We start from the raw sequence: 27,993 nt of genomic DNA, 5'->3' as shown, positions 1-27,993 counted from the left end.
TTAAAATCCTGAAGTTTGTTGCATATAAGCTGTTTGCTTTATTAAAGGTAAAATTTTAAGGTTCCTTACCAAGTTGTAATATTAAGTTGTGCCCATAATTGTACATTCAACACCACTACTGCCATTTCTACAATTTTATTTATTCTTAATGTATTACATAAATAAAAAATATATTGCTTTCTTTACAGCATCAATGTTACCGACGCAGTTCTTTGTTCTACCTCTGGACCTCAGAGTGGGTCATTCAATCACAATAATGCCAGGAAGGAGAGCAATAACGTAGAGAGAGAGTTTTTGCAGGGTGCTACAGTAGCAGATGTTGCTGAAGGAAATGAAGATATTTTGGGGTTGAGTACAGACAGTTTATCTCACTTACGGAGCCCATCTGTACTGGAAGTAAGAGAAAAGGGCTATGAACGATTGAAAGAAGAACTTGCAAAAGCTCAGAGGGTAAGGTTCATTGTCTTTTCCTCCCGCTTTTTCTCTCTGCAAAGTGTTTCTAATATTGCAGAATGGTAGATGTGCCAGAAGGTGCAGTTGGAGTCTACTCATTTCTTATAGATTTTTTTATGATGTAATTATTTTATGTAAATTTTCTTTGTGTGTGCAGTGCTGATGTGTTAGAATTATTCCTTGCTAATGTTGTTTTTCTAGTGCTGCTGCTGGTACTTAGCCATGAAAGCTTTTGCTGCATTATTTGGTTAAATAAACTTTCTCTTTGAAGTGCAGGCCATTCCTTCATTCTGACATTTGAGAACAGGAGTAATTTTCTGTCATTCCATTGTTAGTGAATAAGTATTTATAGACACTGATTATATACCTTTCAAGTCTTCTTTCTCCCAAAGTATAAAAGTGTAGCATGTCTCATGGAATATACAAATGCTTTAGAAACAGGGATGTTTCAGAGGGGAATGCCTGCATAGGAAAGAAGCAATAAAGATGTCACTGGTGTTCTTTAGAGTGCAGTTACACCACACTTCAAATTGAATATGGATACCTTTGAAGACACTGTGGCTCAATTCATTAATATTTGTAAAGCGCTTTGTCTTGTTTGGATGGATGGTGCTATATAAATGCAAAGCCATTATTTGTCATTTTAACATACCTCTGTTTTTAAACTTTCAAGTAGATTTTGTGCTATTTGTATCTTGGCTATTTGTATCTGTGCCTTTTCGTCTGCTCTGTGATTCCATTCTTGTTCAGATTTACGCTCATTTTGTCTGGTGTTTGAACTTGTTTTCCTCTGTTTGTTACCTCATCTTGTTGGATGCGTCTTCATTTCTGTCATAGTTGCATTTGCCCTTGTCAATGTGAATCTTAAATATGGATTCTGACATCCCATCTTGTGTTGATTGTTTTATTGCTGTGTAGTGGCTTCCTTTGCTAATGTGTGTGTTGGTTAGCTTGTGACCACTGAAAGAAAACATTAACCTGAGCTAAGTTTGAGGGCCTTGCATGTGAACATATAATCCTAGCAGTTAAGCATGGAACCCTGGAAAGTAAGAAAAAATTAACATTTAAACTTTAGAAAAGCTCTTCTAACTCCTTACAGTATACCAAATTACACCTCATGTACTTGAAAACACCACAGCTTGGACCTGCTACTGTTACCTTTCAGTCTGAAATTTGCTGAGGCTGTTACTAAGGAAATGGCATGAAGGCTGTTAGGACATACTAACTGCATGTTAGCTTTTTTCACACTCTTTGGGTGGTCTTAGCAAAAGCAATTCAGCACGAACTTGAGACTGTTGATGTCAAAGTTTTTGCTAATTCTCAGCTCCTCCTGTGATTCTTAGCAGTGTTATACTGAATGGGTAACTTGGTCTTCTTGCCTTCCTAAACTTGCACTGTTTCATAATTGCACAGTCACAGCAGGAGTCTGTACAAACTCTACAGAAATAAACCCTATTGGTTCCCTAATATCTACTTTCTTCCCCTTCCTGTATGAGGACTAGTTTTTTCTATCCCTAATTCACCTCTGGTTTCTTTCTTCCAAGAGTCGTGGCTGTTCACATAGTATTGTACCCACTGTGTGATACTCATGTGTCATACAATCCTTAAACTTTTGTTTCAAAGTATATTCACTTTTGTTGATGAAGACTCAGTTCAAAACCTACAGGAGTGTAATTAAATAGGTAGTGTCTCTGTGTAGCTGATTGTCTTTTTTTCTTAATGGCTTTAAATTCACTGTCATTCTCTGTGCTGTTTATTAAGAACAGTGAGCAAAATGAGATTTACAATTTGCACTTCTATTTTGTTGAGCTCATTGAGCCTGGAAACTTCACAGGCTACAGATTTCCCAGGAGCAAACAAAGTAAATGCAAATTTGCTGTTTTGCAATTTTTATTTGTTTTAAATTTCCTTCCCAAACTTTATGCAATTGTAATACACATTAAAGATTGGCTTTAATTTGTTGCAGTTGTGATCAGAAAGGGAACTAGAAAGAAAATGGAAATTTTGAAGCTTAGGGATCTTGAGGTTTTTTTCATGTCTCTACTTGCAGTGAAACTTTTTTCTTAATGTGCTCCTTTGTTTTTTTCTCCTAGTATTAGATAATTTATGTATGGTGTGTAATGGTTAGACATTAATTATGATTCCTGAATAAATTATTCCAGAATAGAATGAATATTATTTTTTCTTTGCTTTGTTTATACCTTGTATTTCTTAAGACTGCAGACTTTCAAAATAAACAGCATTGCTGGCAGAAAGGTTAATTTTAAAAGTCTTTCAAAAATTTGTTTCTTGATGAGAGAAAACTGTGCTGCAGTTCAGATCAGTTGCAGCATCAAGTCATGTCATGAGATTGGGAGAAGAGTTAAGTCAGAGGTGAGAGCAGCACAGCTTTCTATACTAATGGAACCTAAGAGTGTTTACATACTTTTGCCTTTTAAAGTGCTTCCTTAATTGAAATGATGTAGATATTTTCAATCTTTGAGACAATTCAGATAAGTTTTTGCTTATTTTCTCACTGAAGTCTTAATTTCTGGTGATGTTCCAAAAGTGGAACTGAGTAATCTTTGCTTTCCATGATCTGGACTTTTCTCCTTGTTTCACTGCCTTTTTAAAGGAGCATCAGGGAAATTGAGAAATTGTCAAAAGTCTTAGTGATTGAATGCCAGTGACCTTATCTCCTCATGTCTCTATGTATTTGCACTTGTTCTGCCATGTTTGGTGTGAGCTGTGTCTGTGGTTACTGAAGGAAGGTCAACCACATGTAGATATCCTCAGAGAGAAAAGTGCTGGTATTTTGATGTACGGTATTTCTTGATGTACAGATTTAGCAGAGTCCTAGCAAAGGAATACGTTTTGCTTTTCATCTGACTTAACCAGCATGTTACATGTGTTTTGGACAGCTTGCTTGCAGTTTCTGTAGCAGTTCATAGTCATGTTTCCTGTGAATGTTTGTGTGATTTGGCCCAAAGTTATTTCTTCATCAGTCAGACTGTCAATATAGTGATGTCACCTGTGACCGTAGAAAGAAACTTGGGGTTCTGTGTTGATATGTTTTCTCTTGGAGAGTTGAGATTATCACCTGTCACTGCTGGTCAGCCCTCCTCTTTGATGAGGAAAGAGCATGGTCTTTAGTTTCCATGCTTCCTTTGGTTTTTAGAGTAAGTTGTGTATGCTTGTTGGTAACAAGTAAAACAAGTTTGACCTTTTGTAATGGAAATGTGAATTACTGGTATTTTCCTAATAGGATAAAATTGAGGGTTTTTTTCCCATTGATGATACCATGAGTCTTGTGAAAGAGTTGACAGTATAGAATGTGGTATTGTGAATTTCAGTCAGTAGTTTGAGAACCTGGTTCTCAGATCTAGATTTACAAAAGCTTAAATCTCTATGGATTCTTTATCTCAGAAGCAAACTGAGTGTTACAATTTGATCTAATGTCTTCAGATCGACAATAAAACCTGACACTTTAAAACTTTGCATGGGTTAATCAACAAACAGGTTCACTATAACTGCCCAGGAATTCCAGTAGTACTGTATTCAGCATTTAAAAAAATCTCTTGTTATTTGCTTATAAACTAACAAACAGTAAAAATGAGGATGCTCTATAACTCCAGTGCTTTCAAGCTTTTCTAAAATCAAATTGTAGTTGAATTGTAAGGCCACAGGCTTGTGATTGTTAAAGATGTGTTGGTTCCCTGAGGGTGTTTTGGCAGTTCCTGGCTGTCTTGGAGTGATGCAAGTTTTCAGTTTGCCCACCTCTGTTGCTGTTGCAGTGTGTCCTAGGCATAGAACTTTTCTCAGGCAAGTAGAAAACTACATGCAAGTGAAATAGAGGCATCTGCTGCACCCATGCCATAAGGTGATAATTCAATAGTTTGTGAAATGCTGCTGATTCTGGAAGGATATTCTGAACCTTCTGTCACATTAAATATGCTTGTGAATGTAGTTGCAATGGACTAATTTTTATGGAGCTTTTTTCACTTGTGTGCTGAGTGAAGACCAGTCAAATAGGAATACATTCTAATATAAATACTTCTTTGACAACTTCAGAATTCAGCAGAACGCCACAGTTCAGAATTTAGGTGATATCTGTAGAAAATGTTGTTTCCTTGGTGTTATGCATCTAGTTCTGACTTGGTTCAATTGCTGAACTAGATGCAGGATGATTTTCTTTCTAGAATTTAAAGTGCGAGAGGTTTTGAAGCAGTAATTTGCATTTCTTATCTCCCTGGTTCTTTTTAAAGACCCACCCTGTAGTCCGTTTGAGAAGATCAAAGCGAAATAAACAATATGACTCTTTGAGACAGATTTTTTTTCCCATGCAAGCTAATTTTTTTTATTGCCTACTTCAGTAAAGGTGTTTGTCCTGTACTTTATAACAGTTCATCATCTTTGCTACTGTTTCAAAGCAGTACTGTGTGGAGCACTGCAGCATGAATGGTTAATCTATCACACAGACTTGTCTTTTCTGCGTTTTAATTGAGTACAGCAGGGAAGTCTCCAGTAATGACTTTAAGACACAGGCAGAAATAAAGTTTTTAATGACTGCAAAGCTTTTTGCATTGGGCATTCTTTATTTCTGCCCTGCCTAAAAGACCTGAGCTTAAACTTGCTTGACAAAAATAATGTGGCATATTATGCTTCTTCTGAATCATGTCGTGGGGACTTGCCTAATATGTGACAAATGCAGCTACACAGCCATGCTTAGTAGACTGCCTGGTGTTGTCCTCGTGTCGTTTTTGTTAAGTAACTTTACTCATCTGCCTAAAGTTTAATCTGATCTCTCCTAGTATTTTCAGTTGCAGGTAAAACTGTAACTGTTTTATATAAATAGTATATTGGTAATGGTAGCCCAGAAGTGGACCTGGGGTAGTTTTATTGTTAGTTTGAAGACTCTTGACTTGAATATTAATGTAACCTCCATTTAAGATGTATTCTTTCTTTTACCTCTTCTTTTTTCCAGTTTTTTATCTTGGTTTTTTTTATTTCTTGTTCCTTCTCATGCCTCCATCTGTAGCTGTTTTCCTGCTGCCTTTTGTTTGGTGTTTTTTGAGAAAGAAAGAGAGAGGTCATCACACAGAATTGTAACTAGTGAGTAAGAGTGGAGTACTATTTGAGAAATACCATGTTTGGAAAAAACCCCATAAATGAAGTGGTGCCTTTCAAAATAGTTAAAAGGTTGCATATGGAAAGCAAAAAAAATCTGCAAATGGCAAATTAGACCAAAAATAAACCTGAATGTCTGAAGTTACAACCAAGTAAAAGAAGGGTGAAATAATACATTTGGTACTAAATGAGCCTGGAAGAGTCCTTAAGCACTTTTCAGGCCTGGGAGCTGAAGTCAAAGAGGACCCTTCACCTTACAGAAAAATCTGTTGCCAATTTCACTGCAGAAATTGAGAGCAAGGCCTAATATTGGCATGCTACAAGGCAGGATGCAGTTTCCACATTGTTGTGTGCAACATTGCTTCAGTCACTAAGACTTTGGGGGAAATAGTAAGTACCTCCCAAAACCACCAGGGAGGCTGCCATTTGGGCCTTTTTTGTGAGACTCTAGTACTAAACTGGCCTCCCAGAGTTTTCTGAAGGCAGATGTTTTCTTTGCTGTCTTGTGAAGGTTTTCAGAGCAAATCATTGCTAGATTGTGTTTGAAGTCTTCAACCTATCAGTAACAGGCTTGGGTCCTGCATTTCCAGAGTGATGGCATTGTAATAGCTGTCTTGGCAGGAGGGAAGAGGGCAAAGAGAGGAAGTTAAGGCCAAAAAAAAAAACCACGTTTAAAAGGTTAGAACTGGCTGTCAGGTGCTTTTCTTTTTCTCTGCATTCTTTTCTTCCTGCAAGAGATTCCAGGGTTTAATGGTTGGAGAAGGGGAGAAGAACATTTCTTTCAAATTTCTTGTCAATCTTTTTGTACCCCTCTGCAAATTACCCCATTTTCTCTTCAGTACAGATGAGATTGGACCCTTACACTGCCAAATTTGTGTTAAAATCTTACTGTAAAAGTGGTTATGGTCAGACCTTTGCTCAATTTTTTTAGCAGTGTAGACAAGTAACACAAGTTGCTTTAATTTTATTTATATATCTGCATAAACAAGAGCAAGGATATAATTACAGTATGATTTTTGGAATTGTATGCATCATAAGGATATATTTGGGAGACAGTGCTTATAGTAAAATATGTTTTAAGATTTGTTTAGAATTGGGGATTGTCTTGAGACAGTGCTTTTTGATTTCTTTTTAATTTTCTTTTTGTGTTTTTTAAAAAGGATTAGTTTATCTTTTAAGGAATGGCTAGTTCTGTCTGTCCCAATAATCAGTTTAATCTATATTTTAAGTGGATTTAGTCTTTTACACTTTTGGGAAAAAGGTGGTTTTTTACTTCAGAGTATTTTAGAAATGCTGATGTCTAACTTAGGGATGCTTTAGATTGGCTTGGCATATTTCCGTACAGCAGGAAGAAATAGCTATATATGCATAGCATTAATTTAATTGTTTTTAGTGTTAAGATGAATATTTTGAGAGGCTTTGTTTAGCAAAGGTTTTATGCTCCTCTGATTGTTTTTTTCTTTTTGTCCCCCCTCTCTTGTGGTATTAGCTTTAAAAGGCCAAATTACTACTCTAAGTCAGAATAAATAACTTTCAATTTTCCATAGGAGCTGAAGTTAAAAGATGAAGAATGTGAAAGGCTTTCTAAAGTGCGAGATCAACTTGGACAGGAATTGGAAGAACTTACAGCTAGTCTGTTTGAGGTTTGTTGGAGTCTTCGATGTGATATACTTAAAGGAAGCTGAGCCAGATGTTTTATGTAGAACCAGTATATTGTGTGCTGCATTTTTCTGCAATAAACTTGTAAGGGGGTTTGTGTCCTGAAGACCTGGGTGGTGTTGTAGAGGCTAAAGAGCCAGCAGCAGACTTTTCACTTAGATGAGAAACATCTTACTGAGCTTGCCCATCTGCCTAGACACAAAATGATGAAAATAAGGAAATTATATCAGTTTATTTTTTGGCATATCTATTTTAAGACAGCTTCTCTGTCTGACAACAAGGCTATCTAGATAAGAGCTAAATGTGGGGTTGCCATGGTGACTAAAGAAAAAAATAACGTAGTTGCAGATCAATGAAAGTAAGAATTACATAAGCATCTTTCAGCTTCTGAATTTTGGGTCTGTCAGCACGCTACACCCACAGGCTTCAAAAGAAACGTTAGTACTGAGTGATGAACCAAGGTGAAACCTGGTTACAAGTGAGAAGCCTGGACTTTAAGTGGGACCTTTTCATTTGAGGAAAAGGCAAAGAGATTGTGAGATTGGATTTAGGATTTTTTGTGTGTATAATACATACTTGAAGCAGGATCAGTTCTCATTTTATCTTAGGATATATATAGGAATGCCTTGGGCCTAAATTACAATATCTTTAACTGTAAGAATATATTTCATAATCCATGGATGATTTATATGTTACTAAATTGTAAGTGTTGACTTTCAACATATACATCAAGATGCATTAGATATGTTTAGTATCACTGTTTAAATCAATGATGTTGTATTAATAGAATAGTGCTGTTAAAAAAACCTTGAAAATACTGACTTGCAAAAATGAAAAACCGCTCTGTGGATTTTGTTTTGTCATCCTAGTAGGGCAAGTTTACTTAAAATATTAAAGCAGTTCCTTTGCGTGAAAAACAAATTGTAGACTGGAAGGTCACTTTTTAGAATAAATACTTGTGAGAACAAATATGTTGAGCAGGTATTTTAACTATAGAGGAATAAAAATAAAGTTATCAGTGAAATTTTATATCCATAACATTTTATAACAGAACCATGTGTCAGTTTATTAAAACAATGCTTGAAGTATGATGTATTAGTAATAATAGTTTACGTTTGCATTGTTCAGGCTGTTACAGGCATTTTACTTGAGTTTTATTTTGTGATATGATTTCACTAAGAGGCCCTAAAAAGACACAGTGGTGAGAGTTATTGATTCTTTTTTTTGCACTGGGATCTACAGCCGTTGAATTCATGTTTTGTTCTGTATCCCACTAATTTCAGCAACCATGTAAGTGGATAATGCTAGAGCTTACATTAATGCATCCCAGTGGAGGATTGAGACTTGTTTTGCACAGCTGAATGCATACATTACATTGTTACACTGTAATAGCACAGTAACATGCCTTGCTTTCAAAGGTGCATCACTAAGCAGAAACTGCATGATCAATGTTAAATGTATTTGTACACATTGTATAAATGTGTATGTTCCCATTCCTGCATGTGTCTTGTTACTTAAGAGAATTTTACAAACCCATATTACACAGCCGTGTTGTACGCCAGTGGGAGCCAGATCTTTTGGTATGGTGATGTATGAACATTTTTGTTTTATTTATATAGTGTCCAGATGTGCTAGGCGCTTTACAGATATGAAAAGGATCCTATCCCATGTCATTTAGTTGGTGGCTCTGATATCTCCATGTTCATTGCTTTCACTAAGTACCACATAAGGACAGTAATTTGATCATAGGTGCAAATTGATGGATCAGAGCCCAAACAAATACATTATATAGACAAAAGGTTTGGAGGTACGAGGTAAAAGGGTGTTTAAAAACCTCTGTCCTTTTATGCTCTTTTCTTTATTGGCTTAGCTGCGTTTCTTCACTTGGATTGTTTTTTTTAGTGCCTTCTCTGTTCTACTTAAGAAGTGTTTATTAAATGACAAACTGTTTTTATGCTGTTGCTTTGTTTTACTGATGGCAAGAATTTAGACTTCATAGTTGTTTGACTGGTTCATTCATGTAGAGGTTTACAGTTGTCTAAAACTGGTTATTCTGGCTAGAAGGTAGAAGTTTTTATGAATGTGCTACTGTGCCCATGTTGCTTTTGTTGCTGCTGGTTGAGTCTTTCACTGGGGGTCAAGGACCTTGACTTGTCAGCCACCGAAGCGTGACTGGAGCCTGGCATTCAGGACAGGTATTGTTCCTACTGGGGAGAGGGGTGGGTGGAGTTGCTGAATTCCTGAATCTGGGCTCAGGACCAAACAGAAGAAACTTGGTGGGCCAGTTATTAATCTAAATGATAGATTCGTAGGAGGTTTTTTTAATGTACCTATTTCATTTCAGACTACTGCACAACTTAATGTTCCCAAGTAGTCTCTGTGAAGCAAAAGTGTGTGCTTAGTTGGTGGATTTTTCATAAATTTGTGTGAAGCATTTACACCAGTTAAACATTTTTTGTAGGAAGCACACAAAATGGTTAAAGAAGCAAATGTCAAACAAGCTGCTGCAGAAAAACAGTTAAAAGAAGCACAAGGAAAGGTGAGCTTTTTTCCAGCTTGCTTACTTTATCTTTTCACATGGTTTTAAATCTAAAGTGTGACTCATAAAGATGTAAATAGAGCATTACCTGTATGCAATAGATTAGAATACGTACTAAGTTGTTCTGTATTGCTTGACATATTCTTAGCTCACACTCCACAGAATGTTTAGCATCATGTCAGATAACCAGCAAGGTGCATAGGAAGCCAGTGTTACTACAATATGCAATTGCTTAGGCATCTGTGTGCTAGTACTGTTGGAAGATGAAGTCTTGATTTGAACCAAGATAGCTGGAGATTTTGTTATTGATTTAACATTCTCATAGCCTAATATATTTTTGTTTGTTGATGACTTTATTTCTCCCTGCCCCCTGAAGATTGATGTCCTCCAGGCTGAAGTAGCAGCTTTGAAAACATTAGTACTGTCTACTTCACCAACATCTCCAACTAAGGAATTCCAGTCTGCTGGAAAAACTCCTTTTAAGAAAGGCCATGCAAGAAACAAAAGTACAAGCAGTGCTATGGGTGGCAGTCATCAGGACCTTACCATGATGCAGCCAATTGTAAAAGACTGTAAAGAGGTAATGTATAAGGATTATTCTATTTTTGCTGATAAGCTAGCTTTATTGTTTTGTTTTACTCACAGTAAATCTAGTACCTAATAAATCTTCATGTAATGTTTTAGAGATATTTTTCATTAATGAAAGAACTTCACTTACATACCAATAGGTGGTGATTTTTTCAAGTCTTGTTTACCTTTAAATTATTAAGGAAAAATAAGATAAGATTTCAAATATTGGAATTAATAATTTAATGATGGTAATTAAAAAAAACCACCAAACCAATAAACCAAAGCAACAAAACTGAATAAGTCCTGGTGGCTTTTAACGAAGTTCTTTACTGAAAGTTCATAAACTTTCATAAACATTACATAAAATATCATAGGAAAGAAGAATCATTTTATATATGAATAATGGATGAAAGATGACAAGGAAAAGACAATTTTTAGAGAGCAGGAGGAGAATTATCACTGTAATTGCAGGGACCTGTGTGTTATATATTTTTTTTTTTAAAGCTACTAATGTAACTGAATATGAGGAAATAATGAGGTGAGAGGTTGGTACTTGAGTCTTTGGAATGATAGTAACAAAAATTGACCAGAGTTGAGAAGGACCTCATTTTACAGCAGATGAAATTCTAAATTAGTAAATGAGAAATGAGGCATCTCTGGAAAAAATGCAACTCGCAAGGTTGCAGTTGTGAACTTCGAAAGAGCTACAATGTGCTGGAAAAAATCAGGTAGTGTCCTTGTTGATTATTGTCTGAAGACACCATCTCAGTGCTCAGTGATGGTCAAAGACCCACAGAGACTTAGGATTTCTTAGGAAAGGAATAAATAGCAAAAAAAAAAGCATTCTACTGCTGTGTAAACATATTGTAAATTTGTGTTTCGATGCATGCAGCTATGATGCCTTCATTTCAGAAAGGACATAATGAAAATATGAGGAAGTGTGACCCAGATAGTCAAACCTATGGAAGGATTTCTGTGTGGAGAGAGATACTTGAGGTATAAGACAAATCTCTGCAATCTTGGGTGACATGTGGAAGACGAATGATGAACGATTATTAATGAATTCTTGTGCTAAGAAAATTCTGGAAGCGAAAAGGAAAATAATTTCCAGTCACTACATAACACAACTTTACTCCTCAGAAGGTAGCAAGATTAAAAATACAAATGTGTTCAAAATAGTGTCATGCAAAGTGACAAAAGAAAAGCCTCTCAAGGTATATAGAAGATAGATAGGGCATTTGGCTTTGAAAGCTTCTTTAACTACAGATTGCTAGAAGTTTTGAGACTGTTAAATGAGTACATGTCACTGTCTTTCCTCTCACGCATTTCTTCAGCCAGCTCTGTGGCTGCTGGCCATTGTGAGAGGGGGAACAGGCCAACTGGACATCTCGTGTGATTCATGGTGGCCATTATTTTGCCAGTCATCATTAACTACATTTGTACTAGATGCCTTTGTGCAATAAACCTAGAAAATGAAAGTGTCTTTCAGTTTTGATTTCATACTCAAAAAAAAAAAATCAGAAGCTTTACAACCTGCCTGCCTACTTTCAGTGGTATTCAGGATCTTTTCCATGCTAAAACTGAATCCATGTTGCCCTTCAGAAAAGTGGAGAGCTGGGATGGAATGCTGTTGCTTTGTAAGCACCACACTGAGGTCATGACTCAATGAAATTTTTAAATGTTGGGCAAGAGTAAAAGGGGAGAAATCTGTTTTGCCTCCATTTCTTGTGGAGACAAAGTGGTGAATGTGAAGGACATGCTGCAGGAGAACCCAGTCTGTCTGACACTTTTCTTTAATTCAGTCTCTTTTTTTTTTGTTGGCTGCATATAAGGAGACGCTTTGAGACGTCTGCTCAAACCAGTGACTGTTTCTTCCAGTGACAGCCCAGGGAATCACTAAGAAACATGCAGATTTTTCCACCCATTGGTATTTGAGTCTTTGTATTTTTCTTCTGAGCAGGAGTACTTAATGGAATGTAGCTTGGGGTTGAAGAAAGCAAGACTGCCTTTAGCGTGGTGGCTAGGACATTGTTTTAAGCAGGGGAGGCATGCCTTCCCACCTGCTTTTGTTATCCAGTGCTTAGTGGTTATGTTTATTGCTTTTGTTTAGAGTTAGTCTGAGGTAAATGTTTTTGCATTTATGGGAGCTGGATCTGAAAACCCATTTCTGTCACCTTCTTGCTGAGTGTTCTTGCCACTGAGTTAAGTTACCCTTTGCGTGTCATTCTTCTGATTTTGAGTGACTCCACTTCAAAAGGGGATCTGAGAGTATCCTTGCTCGGGGCTATGTATTAGTCTTTTGGTGTGGGGAATGTATCTTTGGACCCTTATGGAGAGTCTGCTACCTAGAGCTTTGCCTTTGGAGGTGTTGGATGGGGCTGGGTTTAAACACATGTCAACTCTCAGGTTTCTTTGTGGAATGTCGACAGAGTCAAGAGTGGCTGCCTGTCCACCCTAAATTGCAGTGAAGCTGGAAGGGTGCCCAACATCCCAGAGAAATATTTCCTATCATATGGTAGTAACTTCTGGGATAAATAGACTTGTCAAATTAATTTACAAATTAAAAAGATTGAGATAAGCTGAGTAGCTGCCTGGCTCTTGGGCAGACAGGCAGCATCCACTCACTTTAAATGCCGGTAAGTGCATCAGTGCTGCTGGAAGAGCTTGAAATGTTTCACTTATGTTGTTATTTTACTATAAATAAAAGTATTAAAAATTTAACTATAATTATTATTGCATTTGTCTGTATATTTAATTTGTGGTAATCAAAACTGTGATCTAGTGTAAATATAAGTAAGGGCAGGGAGGAGCTACACGTGTGTCACATTGTATACATGCGTATCACATTGTAGCTTGGAAAGGAAGAGCATCAAACTGTGCTCACTGAACAGTATTTTCAAGGCAACTTCTTTATAAACTGTATGTTTGGGTTCAAATTGAATTTAATCTAGAAAATAACCAAGTTAATAAGAAGTGCATCTTTATTTTTAGAATCCTATAGTATAAATCAAAAATAGATGTTTTTCTGCTGATATCTCTTGAGTGTGTTCATTTTAAAGCCAGACCTAAGATAGGTTTTAAGGTACGGGAAATGTTTCTAAAGGGAGCAAGGTATGTCTATTCAATTTTATTTGTACAGTGAGGTTGGTGGCTTAGCAACCACAACATTTAGGAGCTAGGCTAATTAAGATAGTTATTCCTGATTGTACCTGAGTATAAAGCAAGTAACTCTATTGAAAAACAAATTTTGCAGTCTGATTTTTGCAAGTTACCTTTCAAGGCAAAAAAACCCCTTAAGCCAAAAACCCCTGAAAATGACAAAAAAACCTCTGCAAAACATATGTGTAAAAGAATGACGAAATGCTGGGAACTCAGAGGAGAGGGGTAATGCATGGGCAAAGAACAAAAGACTCAATGAGGTTGATTCAAAACAGCATACTGATCTTTTTAATAGCATTAAAAGTCAGTTTTTAGCATACATCATTTTCCTTCTTTCATTCTCTTATCTGTACTATTTGTTTTTAATAGTACAAAATTTAAAATTCAAATCCTGATCTGTTATAGTACAAGAAAAGGATTTAACCAGTTGAAGGGGAAAAGGTGCTGAAGCAGAATGTCAAAACCAATTTGAGGATGGTGGTGTATTTGGGGAGCAGAATGGTGTGGCATATCCCACTGGGGACTGGTAATAGTATTTTATGTTGGATTAGAGCATGTGTCAGAAGCACTTATCCTCACTCTGCTTGGTTTGTGTCCTGGAGCCCATGAAGCAGGTGATGTGTTCCGGGAGCACCTCTGTGTGCTCTGGCTGTTGGTGGGTAGTCAGCCCAGGGGACAGGCTGTCCCATAATGTGAATGTAGATTTTCAATAATGGCCTAGTACTGATCACTGAAACACCAGACTGGATAGGTGCCTTCCTACTGTTAACTGTTCTCGGTGTGGAGATGACAAAACAAGGTGTTTTCAAAGCAGGTAAAATTATTTTGTTATAACACTGAGCATGGTTACTCCTAGCATGAGTTAATGGGTTGTTTTAGCATTTCGTCTTTGACTAGAGGAGCTGTAGGGGAGCAGGCTAATAAATCATTCCCAGTGAATATTTTTGCCTTTATTGTGGGGTGGTAAAGGAGAGAGTTTGGGCATAAAGATGAAAAATTAAGAAGGACAGTATACTTTTAATTGATTTGTACATTGACTTGTGTTTTCTTCTGTTAGTGTATTTAGTGTGTTACTCTATTTTCTTTTAGTGTTTGGATAGCAGTGTGTTACAGTCAGATGCCAGGTGAACATGTAAGATGTCTAGGATTGCAGTAATTTTCTTTGAATTTCTTCACTGTTCTGTAACTCAGAGAAATGGAGGTGGACTAAAATACTGTAATGAAGATGCATCCAGAAGGAAGCTAGTTTTGGGGTTTTTTTTTAACTATCAGTTACATTTTCAAAGTTATCCTGGAAGCTTAGGAAATGGGGGAGAATTGATTAGCTGTCCTTTGTGTAGTGGTGAACAGTAAATGAATTATCTCTGTGTCCTGAAAATTATTTGTTTTGATTTGCTTATATTTGCAATCTTAGGAAAGTGTGTTTAAGAAGGTCTTCATAGCTGTACCACAACAGCATCCTTTCACAGTGCAGTGGAAAGTGTTTTAATGCTCATTATTTACCTGTGGATATTTGCAAATGCTGGACAGTAGTGTGATAATTGCAGTACTAAAACATGCAAATCTTTGTGTGTGTGTTCTAGGCTGACCTATCTTTGTACAATGAATTCAGATCTTGGAAGGACGAGCCTACTATGGACAGAACATGTCCTTTCTTGGACAAAATTTATCGGGAAGATATTTTTCCATGTTTAACCTTCTCCAAAAGTGAGGTAATGGAAATGGTCTAAATGTGGGCACTGATGCTTTCCCCTTAATGAATGTATTACAAGAAGCCAATAGACTATTAAATTGTTTTCAGTATTAAGTTTAACCATTTTCATTTCATTAGCATGTGACAGTTTCCAGTGAAGTGCTAAAGTTCAGTCGGCAGTATGGACCATTTTATAGTGTCCTGTTAATGTCTCTTGTTTATATAGGGGGCAGTAGACACCAATACATTTAATTCTGTGGGCCAGTCTTCTCTCAGGTCAGTTAAAAAGCAGGCTGCAAGCAAGTCTGGAAGTTTTCTTTAAGAGAGGTTTGAGTTAGAAGAATTAGACTTTGATATTTATTATTCAAAACGGGCAGTTTAAAAATACGGTTTTAGAGGAATTGACTTGTGAGACTTTTCTCTTGTGCTATTCCCACATGTTCTCCCATACAGAGGAAAGACTGGAATTTTACCTGTCTTAGGATTGCAGCTCCAACTGCTTTACTTTGTTAGTTTTTTTTAAGCAGCATTTACAGGCTATAGTTGTGATATCAGTCAGTAAAAAAGAGTGTATTCTTAGATCTTTGTTAAAATAATAATAAGAAATTTTCAAGACCTAAGTATTGATATTTTTTCCAATAATATTAAACACCTTGCATAGAAAAATCCTGAATTTTCTTCATAATTTTAATCTGTTGTTTTCAGAAGGTGTTATGTTCTTTTCCCATGCTTTTAATCTATGGTTACTTGCTGGCCATGGTCATGCACAGTCTTTTGTTAACTGTATACCAGTTTATGGTTGGTGTACACGCTAATATGAACCATTCCCACTAAGAAGTTTACTTGGTTACTACAGGAATTAAATTGCTTCTGCAGTATGTGTAAGTAGGCCATTCTGTTGTTTTTCCCAGCAATTTAATTTTGGGGTTTTGTGCTTCAGTGGTAATATAATTACTGTAGATTTATATTGCCTCTTAAGGGAAGAATGAGGCTTCTGGCACTTGTCAGTTACATCTTTTGTTGTGTTCAGATGCTGTGTATAGTGACAGACTTCTGTTTTCTCCTGACTATTGATAGGCTAATGTGCACTTAAAAACACAATACATGTACAATTTATTGTTTGATTAATAATTGGAAATGTAGTTATCTGAGTGGGTAACTCTCAGTGGCCTCTTGTGTGTATGTGTGTTGTGTTTTGCTCTTGAGAAATGGCAGAGAAGGAGGATTTCACATTAACTACTTGAATAGTAATGATCTGGTTTTAAAATACTCAAACTACAATAGGAAAAATATCTTTATTACTCAATAGGAAAGAACCTTGGCACAAAATTATTTCATTAATAACATAAATTGCACCTTTTTTTAATCAAGTAATGGCTATTGAAACAGTGGTCTTGGACAAATGTTTAGTCCAAAATCAAGCAAAGCGATCACATTTCTAGTGTCTTATGATTCTGTGTTTATAAAGAATTAACATAAAAAAACCTGAGCAAAGTTGCACTTTGTTTTAACTCAACAGTTGTTTGACAGTTGCAACTGCCTGTTCTGTGTGTTATGTTGGCTTTTCTGTATATTGTTCAGTCTTATGTGTTGGAAAACCTTTCTAAAGCTATCTGTGGCTTAAAAAGTGGCATGTTTACTTGTTTTATTCAAGATAAAGAAACATGCTGCATAATTTTGTATTTATCATAAAACACAAAATTAGACCAATTTTTTAAAATTAAGTTTATACCGTATTCAGTCTCTGATAAGAACACAGCATGTACAAATATATGTGCTATTTGGGCATATGAGGAATGGCTGAAAACACTGTTAGCATTTTAAACATGCTTGACTACATTCCTGTCTGTAAAGGAAGTTAACTTGCCTCAGGGAAGGCAGGGTTATTTGGAGGGCAGAATTTAAGCAGGAGCCTGGAAATAGGCTCAACAATGAAAGCAAAATCTCATTTGTAATAGAATTTCTGTTTGGTTAGTTGATTTTTTTCCCCATGTTCTTAACTTTCCAGAAGAAGAAATGTGTCACTGCTTTGAGGCAGTGGATAAAGAGCTGTTTTTAACTGCTTTCTAAATTTCTCTTGTAGTTGGCCTCAGCTGTTTTGGAAGCTGTTGAAAACAACACTCTGAGCATTGAACCTGTTGGCTTGCAACCCGTTCGATTTGTGAAAGCTTCTGCAGTTGAATGTGGGGGACCAAAGTAGGTTAAGCTTACACAGAGGGGTAATCTTGGCTTATGTGAGATATCTTTTGGCTTATGAAAACTCTTGTCAACTGATTAGCTCAGTCAGATTTGTGTATCCTACGTTTAATTTCCTAAAATCTAAGACTTCACGGACGGTTGTTAAAAATCTTAAGGAAAAGTAAGCAACTAATAAAACTTTAAAAGAGACTAATATAGGACAAACCTTGCCTTTTGAGGGGAGCTGTGTACTTCACTTAAATGATGCATTGACCCCCAAAGTGGCATTCACCTTTTGGAAGAGTCCATCCTGATACTTAAACCAGATGCTTTTGAACTCAGCTTCATGAAAGAAATAGGTGTTGAAGTAGTGCATACTCGAATATCTGACAACTGGAATGTTTGTGCCATAAGAAATTTAGGACATATGAAGGATGCTTAGAAAGGTATCTGAGGGATTTGACGGAGATACATAGAGTAAATCCTCTGAATCTGAGTAGGAGGAATGTAATGAAGTAGGAATGAAGATGAATGGGTTTTTGAACCTAAAGTAGAAAGTATGCTTGAATGACAGGAAGGTTGTTTTAGAAATTCTTGAATGGTCCTAGAGGAATCTGAAGCAAGACTTGTCAGGCACTGATGCAGATGTTGAAGTTAGATGGGAGGGACTCGCCTGAGGCACTGAGGCTTTGATAAATGTGAAGAAGAAAGGGATGTGTAGTGTGCTTTAGCATATCTCAGAGTAAGCAAGCAAGGTCAGTGTTAATCTGGAGCCTTCCAAATCTTGAGAAAGATGTGACTTTTCTGTTGGAGATCTTTTGGACAAGTTAACAATTCACTCTAATATTTGATTTGAGAGCTCAATTTTGGTAGAAAACTTGCATGAAAATTTTTTCATCTGACTCTCTAAGATTTCTTTCTTTATCATTGCTATTACTTTTTATTACTTGTTTTTCCTCTGTTTTTGAGTGGAAGAGAAACTACAATTAACATATCTCAAAATTATTTACTTTCTCCTCAAAGAAGCTGTATAAAATGAAAATTGTATTTTCCGATTTAGTCTTTGATCTTTTCTAGTCTGCAAAACTCTAGCATTCGTATATTCCTCAACTTAACTCCTGTCACTAGAAAACACACTTATTGAACTGTAACAGCCCTTCATCAAAAGGGCCCACACCAATAACGGAGCTACTCAAGGGGTGGTGAATTCATGTCCAAGATCCTGAAGACAGCTGTGAGCTGTGTTCCATGAGTGCAGTAGAGAATCTGGACAACTGGCTGTCGTGTGTCATTAAAGAGCAATTGGCAAATTGATTTAAAGTCGTTGTTCAAGCAACTTCCCTATATCTTGACATGATGAAATACTTAGACAGGAGACTCAATTGCATCATTGAGAAACTTCTTCATATTTTTAACCTGTTTTCTCCAGGGTAGGATAATTTTTTAATTAGAGCTTACGAAATCCTTAAATAATTGACTAGATACAGATTAACAGCTGGAGATGGCAATGCATGGATTGTATTTTACTTTTTTTAGGTGTATCAAAAGGTCAGGCATATTCCTTTCTCAGTTTTACAATAGCTGTGTATCAATAAGAACTTCTGTGGTGTTGCTTGTAGATAAGCAATATGTAAGGAATGTGCAGTATTTTAGTGTAATTTGACAGCAGATGTGCTTTGCCTTATGTGTAATCACTGGCATTGAATGGGAAACACTGAATCAGAGTAGCAGTTTCAGGCTTTTATTTTTATACAGTGCATAGAATCACAGAATCGATTGGGTTGGAAAAGACCTCGGAGATCATCGAGTCCAACCCTTGGTCCAACTCTAGTCCATTTACTAGATCATGGCACCCAGCGCCACGTTCAATCTGTGTTTAAAAATCTCTACGAATGGTGAATCCACCACCTCTCCGGGCAGCCCATTCCAATGCCTGATTACTCTCTCTGTAAAGAATTTTTTTCTGATATCCAACTTAAATTTCCCCTGGCAGAGCTTAAGCCCGTGTCCCCTTGTCCTATTGCTGAGTGCCTGGGAGAAGACACCAGCCCCCACCTGGCTATAACTTCCCTTCAGGTAGTTCTAGACAGTGATGAGGTCACCTCTGAGCCTCCTCTTCTCCAGGCTAAACAACCCCAGCTCCCTCAGCCTCTCCCCATAGGACTTGTGCTCCAGTCCCTTCATCAGCCTTGTTGCTCTTCTCTGGACCCGCTCCAGCACCTCAATATCCTTTCTGAACTGAGGGGCCCAGAACTGAACACAGTACTCAAGGTGTGGCCTCACCAACACAGAGTACAGGGGAAGGATCACTTCCCTGGTCCTGCTGGTCACGCTATTTTTGATACAGGCCAGGATCCCATTGGCCTTCTTGGCCACCTGGGCACACTGTTGGCTCATGTTGAGCTTCCTGTCAATTAGTACCCCAAGGTCCTTTTCTGCCTGGCTGCTCTCCAGCCACTCTGTGCCCAGCCTGTAGCGCTGCAGGGGGTTGTTGTGGCCAAAGTGCAGGACCCGGCACTTGGCCTTGTTGAACTTCATCCCATTGGAATCAGCCCATCTCTCAAGTCTATCCAGATCCCTCTGCAGAGCCCTCCTGCCTTCCAGCAGGTCGACACTCCCTCCCAACTTGGTGTCATCAGCAAATTTGCTGATGATGAACTCAATCCCCTCATCTAAATCATCAATAAAGATGTTAAACAGGACTGGACCCAATACAGACCCCTGGGGAACACCACTGGTGACTGGCCGCCAGCTGGATGCAGCTCCGTTCACCAGCACTCTCTGGGCCTGACCCTCCAGCCAGCTCTTAATCCAGGAGAGGGTACACTTGTCCAGGCCATGGGCTACCAGCTTTTTCAGGAGTATATTATGGGAGACAGTATCAAAGGCCTTGCTGAAGTCCAGATAGACCACATCCACAGCCTTCCCCTCATCCACCAGGTGGGTCACCTGATCGTAGAAAGAGATCAGGTTGATCAGACAGGACCTGCCCCTCCTAAAGCCATGCTGGCTGGGTCTAATCCCTTGTCCACCCTGAAGGTGCTGTGTGATTGCACTCAGGATGAACTGCTCCATAACCCTGCCAGGCGCAGAGGTCAGGCTGACAGGCCTGTAGTTGCCAGGGTCCTGCTTGCAGCCCTTTTTGTGGATTGGGGTGACATTCGCCAACCTCCAATCATCTGGGACCTCCCCAGAGAGCCAGGACTGTTGGAAGATGATGGAGAACGGTTTGGCAAGCTCTTCTGCCAGCTCCTTCATCACCCTGGGATGATTCAGCTTTTACTGAAACATCTTCTTACCTACTATAGACAAACTAATAAATAATAACAAAAACTAGGGTAATTTTTTAAAATATTATTTTGTTGTACAATTACTTGGGGGAACAGATGTATATAAGGTAGTATAGCCCAATAGCCAAGTAAGGAGTGGAGGGTGGAGAGCCATGGTGGGAGTAAAGAAAGGTTCTGGATATACAGAAGTTACTGAATGGTGCCTGTGATGGAGTGCAGTAAGTGTTGCCTTAGCAGGAGACAGCCAGGTTTCCCCACAAGATTCAAATAATTGTGCCCATGGGGAACAAAGCGCTAAGCAGCATGTGTGCCATACAGCGCCGAGCTGAGTAATGAGGAGTAACCACCATGTGAGCACTTAACCCTGTGTGATGGAAGACAACAGAGGGTAATTATGTAGCCAGGAGGAAAAAAGGGTTTATTTTCCTAGCATTGAAAGTTGGTCTTGTGATAAAAGCTAGACTGAAACTGTGATTGGCTTGCTTCAACTGCTACAGGATTTCTTGTATCAATGCACTGCTGTCAGTCCTCATAAATTGCTGTGGAAAAATGCACACTTCAATTTCCTTTTGTCTTACATGGTTCTGTGGTCCTACTGCAGGCTATTTAAAAGGGCGTTTGAGCCACTGTTTGAAACTACAGAAGCTTAGTTATTTTTGTTTCATTTTTGAAAGGCTGCTTGTTCTTAGACTCCTTAATTTCATGAGGTAGGAATGGGAGGGAGAAGAGCCAGCAGCTTTTAAAATTAGTGGAACAGTGGTTGCCATGACAACCTCGTTCATCTGAGTTGCTGTTATACAGAATAAATCAAATTCTCCACATTTTTCAAATTCATTGTCTTTTCCTAAGTTGTTTTTTGGGAAGAATTTGTGGTGACTACTGACTTTTCCTAAATGCTGCGTAGTTGCAATATACCAGAAGTAAATATTTTACCATAACTTTTTTAATGGTAACAGAAAGAATTATTGCTACACAGCTTGTTTTCCTTTGTCCCAAATTATTTTATACTCTGAATATAAAATACCATCTCAATTTGGGCATAAATGCAAAGCTGGCCTCAGAACACATCTAAGAGAAGCTTCAGAGAATTGACTGCTCTTCTGTAGGGCTCATATTTTCTATGATGAAATACAGTATCAAGAGGATTTTTTAAGAAGTCTGTTTAAATGTTGACATTAACTCGTAATTTAAATCTTATTTCACATATCAAGAGTTAATTGAAGAAATCCCACTGCTCCAGAGCTGTCAAGCCAACCTTGAATTAGTGAATATGGGAAGTACATGCCTAGAGCTAAAGAAACTTTTAAAATTCAAAAAGACAATTAAAAATGCACCAGTATTGAAATGAAATTAGTCCTTGTGGAACTAAAATAATTGGCAACATAATGTAATAATTGCAACTTGTAAAATGAAGGTAGAGACTCGTGTATCTGCCAGTATGAAGCAGTTACATTAACACCATAAACCGCAGGTGTTTAGACATTATTGTCAGATTTGGTTATTAAATCATGTGATCTTTATATTTGTAGGAAATGTGCTCTCAGTGGACAAAGTAAGTCATGCAAGCATAGAATCAAATTGGGAGATTCAAGCAGTTATTATTACATCTCTCCTTTTTGTCGTTACAGGGTAAGTAAATTTACTGTAATTTCATTTTTGCATCGTAGTTATTTAGGTTTTTTTCCCATGCTGTTATACAAAATTATATTAACCACCACCATTATTTTTGTATGAGTTTAGATTACCTCTGTGTGTAACTTCTTTACATATATTCGATACATTCAGCAAGGACTGTTGAAGCAGCAAGATGGTGAGTAGGAAATTATGCTTGGCATATATAAAGAGAAATTTACATAGTGCCTGTGCCTAGAAGTTGCTTCTCTATGCCCAATAGCTGTGACCTCACAGTTAACAAGAAAGCTATCAGCTTGTAATCATAATTTTGGGAAATAGATCCCTCTCCACTAAAAGGCTTGGTGTTTTTTTTTTTAAACAACAACATAAGACACATTGCTTTTTAGTCCATCTGAAAACCCCTTACAGTACTCAGTAAGAAATGTATTGAAAAATCTGTAATGAGGAGTTAGTCGCAGCTTTTCCACACAGAGATAAAAAATCAGTCTCTTTCACAGAATATTGAGATATTGTAGACCAAAAACTTCAGTTTGATCTGGGCCATTTTTGCTTTTGCTGAGTGTGTTGGTGTCTCTTCTCATTTTGTGCATTGAGAATTGAGAGTCATTCTTGTCAGACCTTTTTCAGGGTGAGCTGGCAAGAGTAACAGTATTTTGAGTTCAATCATAAAAAGTAAACAGGAAACGCATTCTATATACATAAAACCTGTGTACCGTAATAATTCATCTGAGTGCAGCTGAGAGGTCATTGCAGTAGCATGGCAACATCTCTTGATTAGGGCTATGGTTATAAATGTAAGGCTTGATTACTCTCCACCCCAAAACAGAAATGTGTTTTTCACTGCCATTGCTTCAGGCTGTGTGTTTTTTTGGTGTTTTGTTTACCATTGTTGCCCAGCTGCTTTGTTCTTGTCAGAATACCATAATCCAACAACTGCCTGTTTTATGCAGACATATTGAAAAAGGTATTTTAAAGAAGTTTGTGAAAATGTGTGCACTGTACACCTAGCCCTAATTCTGGAATGTAAACATATACTGCATGTTGGAGTTTTAGTTATTCATCTCTGTTTTCAGGACCATTTTACCTGTTTATCACGATAAAAGAAAGTGAAGATGATATGAGTGTGTTTAAACTGAACACAATTGATTTAATTGTATTTCCTGTTCAGGTCAAAGAGTATTGCCAAACAGCCTTCAGTACAAGACTTTTTTTAAACAAGCCTTATCACTTGGGCTCCTGGATATACTGGGCACAAATACAAAATGTGTCATTAGCCCTTTGTCAATAGTTAATTAAAAAAATTCACATTCACTGTGAATGAATCTTTGAGCTCAGTTGCATTTTTGAAAGTAGAATAAACCATCATTGTAATGTTTCTGGATGTCTGTGCATTTCATTATTCCAGTTTTTGAGTTTCTGTGGATTTGCTTCATCAAGCATTGCCTACAATTAGCCCTACTCGGCTACCTCGCCTCTAGTCATCTGTTCTGATGTTTTTAAATTTCACAAGCTACATCCAAGTATTTTGTTTCCATCTTTAATCTGAAGTACTCCTGAGGTGCTAAACTGTTCCTTACAAAAAATAATGCTGTTAATTTTCCCTCTCAAAGGCTCTTGGAATTCACTAGAAATTCATCTGTTTCATACACTAAATTATGTTTAATAAAACCTTCAAATGGTGGTAATTTTTACTGATTGACTAGCACTGCTAAAGATCTTGAAAATATGTTCTTTAAATTTTATTATGGTTTATAGTTAAAAGGCTTTTCCTTTGACCAAGAGGGCCTATGAAGTTTCAATTGTTTCCTTTGCTATTGAGGTAAAAAAGTTACTATTTTTTTACATCAAATAATGAAATATTTTCAACATTATCAGCTTGATTTATTCTTGATGAGTAGTTCAGAAAAAAAATGAATTTGTTGTTCCAGCTCAATTGTCATCTTTACTACTAAAATATAGAATTTGCATTTGTAGCTTTATGTAAGTATTTCAACAATACTTTCACAAGAATGTAGAATGATCATTGTCTGCATAATGTGCTGTGTGCATTTCTATGATTGTGCCACAGAAGTTTGAGACAGACCTCACTTCTACAAAGTGATTTTTGAAATATGGTCAGGAAGACTTTATACTTGTTGTTCAGGTTAATTATATTAGTAGACATTCTACATCAGGGTCTTGACTGCAAGGAAATTATTTTTGTCTTGAATAATTATATACTCAATAATTTTGATTTGTATTACTGTGGATCTAGGAGGTGACGGTATGTGGTAGGCTGGTTGGGTTTAGGAAAATACAGATGAAATAATTAAAAATGGTGTTTCCTACTCAGCTTATTATTGCTGGTGGATTACTGTAGGAAAAGAGGGAGGAAGAAGGATGATAAATGGAACAATTGTAACAACATTACAGATTCTTTGAGGAAGCAATTCTTATTCAAGTTTGGGGTTTTTTGTAGTTACTTAATTTTACAGAAGATTTACGGGGCAATTAAAATGAGGCACTGTAATTAATTGAAGCTGATAAGAAGTACTGATGTATTTTTTTGCTCCATTTTAGAAAGAAAATAAAATTTGAGGGATTTTTTTAATAGGACTGCCAGAATTTTTAGAATATATATTTGAATAAATTTTGTCAAAGCACGATTAACCCTTACACGTACTAATTCTGGTTTTACCAAATGTTTGTTATGAAATTCTCATAAACTCATGTAGCGCGAAATAGCCTGAATACATGAGTTGAAATAAAATATGACTTTGGTATGTTTAATGATATTTATGTCTTTTTTTAGTGGATCAGATGTTCTGGGAAGTTATGCAGCTGAGACGAGAGATGTCACTAGCAAAACTTGGCTATTACAAGGAAGAGCTCTAAATCTTTTTACTCTTGCACATGCATGAACTTTATTGAATATACATAACTGAAATTGCTGAATCTTTTTTTGTCACTTGATATTTATTTCCACGAAGTGTGGGTCCAAGATCTTTTTCCGTTTGCAGGTGGCACTAAGAAGTACTGTGATTGTTTTAAACTGACCTATGCTGTATATGCATACATATAATATTTAGTTGAACAAATGTGGTAAGCAATTGCAAGTGTATTAGTGATTGTAATTTACATTTAAAAATAAAAATCCTAATTAAAGTGTTAATCTGAAACAGCCTCTGTCTTCTGTTCTTTGTGATGCAGAATGATGTGAACCTCCCCAGTAAAACATTCCAAAATGTAAAAATGAGTTGATTTAATGAAGAAGGAATAAATGCATGACATGTTCTTCATTGTAATGTTTAGATACATGTATGTAGCTCTCTATGCATGTACGCCAATACAGTTAACAGCTAGGAGAACTTGGAATTCTTTGAAGTGCTACTTTCCTATACTTTTATTTTTAAAAATATGTAAGAAAAGAAACATACAGTGAAGAGTAACAGCATAATAGACCTGAGTATCTTCTCTTTAAAGTAGGTTGCTTTTCAAATATCAAGGAACAATAAAATTAAATTGTTGACTCTTTGGTTAGAAAGCTGTCCTGCCCCCTATCTGACTGCTGAAAACTTCCTCTTTCCCTCCAATTTTCTTCCGTTATTTTTTTTCATTCCTTTAAATAATTTTTTTTAATCCTGCTTTTTAGGAATTTCCAGTGTCCAGTGTTTTATACATAATTTTTCCCACAGCTGTCCTTGAAAGCGGGAAATTTCCATTATGTGATTTCTTTAACATGCTGATGATAATTTCTATATAACGGTACTTTTTTTTTTTCCCCCCACATGTGCAGATTATGTCAGACAGTCCAAAAAAGTATCATGGCCTCTTAAATACACTTTTTTAAAAGTGTTACTTTGGCACTTGAAGTTCAGGCGGTCCATCTTTTCCTGGGCATTGTCTAAGCTGAAAGCAGACAGCTGATGAGGTTACAGGAACATGGTTGTGGGTATGTACTAGACTTGCCCTTTTGGAAAAACATTAGATCTCGATCCTGACAGCCATTGATCAATTGCACGTAAGATTAAAACATTGGCAAGTAAACAGACAAATATTACAAGGTGTGTTTATATAGTTGGTTTTTTAACAAGAAGCATCTTGGTGAGTACGGATTTTTTTGATGCTGAGCAAAACCAACACTATTCATCACTGTCTTACGGGAATGTTCTCCATTTTCACAAGAGTAAACAGAATGAGCAGTGAAATTTAATGCCCTATTTGTTGCTTGTATGTGCCTGAAAACACTTTGCAATTGTTGGCTTTGATTGGACATTTCAAAGTTAAGATTAAAACAAACAGCTAAACTTAAGCATTTTACTAGTAATGGAGTGTATATGTCCAACCTGGGCAATTTCAGTACTGAAGGAATATTTTTATCCAACTTTTCTGCTTGGGTGCTCTTCGCTTTTGGAGAAACCTGAAAAAATTCTAACATAAAGTGATAAAGGGTTGTTTATTCTTTCAGTAAGGCTGAGGAAATCTGCTTTTACTCTGAGAAGGAAAGCTGTGTTTGTTGGTATTATGTTTTATGTTAGGCTCATAAATGCTTCCTAAATGATTGTTAATCCTGAGTTTACATAATGAGATACAACTGTCTCCATGATTAGCTAGCAGTAGGCAAATGGTAGCCGGTAGCTGTTACTATTCTGACTTAATATCCTGTACAACAATAAAATCCTGTTGCTCATTCAAGAAGAGAGAAGGGTCCTTTCTGTACGTGGTAGTACTTAAAATGTATTCTGCTGAAGTGGTTTTGTTGTACTAGAGGTGATGAAGATGTTGGTAATGACTACTTGGCTCAATTACATCAACATCTTGTAAATGCTGACTTGCTTGCTTGTGTCTTCAAGTCCTTATTCTGAAATTCTTTTCTATATTTTAATATGAACTGTTTATAATGAAAAACCTGTGTCACTGTGAGTGCTCAGGGCTTATAAAAATTGCACAACAGCTGCTTGTCTGGTGATTGCAATTACTTCAGAAAACAGCCTAATTCCAGAATTGACTTCACTGAAACTTTGTTCATAACAAAATGCCTCTTTCAGATGCCTACTCAAAGCCTGAATATTTTTCTCCTGTTTGCTTAAGGGTGACAGAATGGGCCACTTCCAGTGTTTAAAGATGAACTCAGAGAAAGTGAAATAAGGAATACAAAATAGGATTTGCTGCTAGCAAGAACAAAGAGCTTTGTTCAGTGTTCAGCTTTCCCATATGTTTTTCAGTGTTACCTTAGATAGTTAAATTACAGAATGACCTGTTTTTGTTAAAAATAGCAACAATTTAGAAGTTCTACTTCCCTGCTGGTGATTGCTTTGCCTCTGGATTTTTGATTACTCTTTGCTTCTTCAGTAGTATTAATTACATGACCTGTGTGAAAGTACAAAGACAAGATAAGGAATTTTTATTGCTGCATTTTTTGCGCATGTGTAATTATGGTTAGTACTGGGATCAAAGGTCCTTGAAATACGAACATTAAACTTACTGACTGGATAGAACACACATCACCTTCATCTTGCCTCAAAAGCCTTGTCAGATTTTCCTTTGTGTAATTGAAGTTCTTTATGTACAGCCTAAGGTATAACCCTGGCTGTAGCTATGGAGGAATGAAGCCAGCTGGGACAAAGTCATTGAAACTTCTGACAAAAACATGAAGTGTTGTTTGGCACGTTTGTAATCATCTGGAAGAGAGAGAGTGCATTTTTCTCATTGGGAACTGTCAAGTAGTAGGA

General features: G+C 36.9%; 1 protein-coding gene across 5 annotated transcripts in view; it reads left to right on the top strand.

Moving 5' to 3' along the window:
- The window catches only part of RAB3IP (RAB3A interacting protein), a 33,990-nt gene extending 8,463 nt beyond the window's left edge, over nucleotides 1-25,527 (top strand). For 2 of the 5 annotated variants that reach the window (XM_071552234.1, XM_071552235.1), the window contains exons 4-12: nucleotides 189-450; nucleotides 7,107-7,202; nucleotides 9,680-9,757; nucleotides 10,134-10,337; nucleotides 15,070-15,198; nucleotides 17,263-17,375; nucleotides 22,177-22,276; nucleotides 22,388-22,457; nucleotides 25,074-25,523. In XM_071552234.1, the coding sequence (XP_071408335.1) occupies nucleotides 189-450; nucleotides 7,107-7,202; nucleotides 9,680-9,757; nucleotides 10,134-10,337; nucleotides 15,070-15,198; nucleotides 17,263-17,375; nucleotides 22,177-22,276; nucleotides 22,388-22,457; nucleotides 25,074-25,156 (1,135 nt within the window). In that variant the 3' untranslated portion in view covers nucleotides 25,157-25,523. Of the gene's footprint in view, nucleotides 1-188; nucleotides 451-7,106; nucleotides 7,203-9,679; nucleotides 9,758-10,133; nucleotides 10,338-15,069; nucleotides 15,199-17,262; nucleotides 17,376-22,176; nucleotides 22,277-22,387; nucleotides 22,458-25,073 lie in introns of all 5 variants that reach the window. The other 3 variants (XM_071552232.1, XM_071552231.1, XM_071552233.1) reach the window with 3 other exon arrangements.
- Nucleotides 25,528-27,993: the final 2,466 nt, after the last annotated feature.

The sequence above is a fragment of the Pithys albifrons genome, chromosome 3, assembly GCF_047495875.1.
Source record: "Pithys albifrons albifrons isolate INPA30051 chromosome 3, PitAlb_v1, whole genome shotgun sequence".
Classification (NCBI taxonomy): domain Eukaryota; kingdom Metazoa; phylum Chordata; class Aves; order Passeriformes; family Thamnophilidae; genus Pithys; species Pithys albifrons.
Note: the sequence above shows the minus strand (reverse complement) of the source record. Positions and strands in the feature narration are given on the sequence as shown.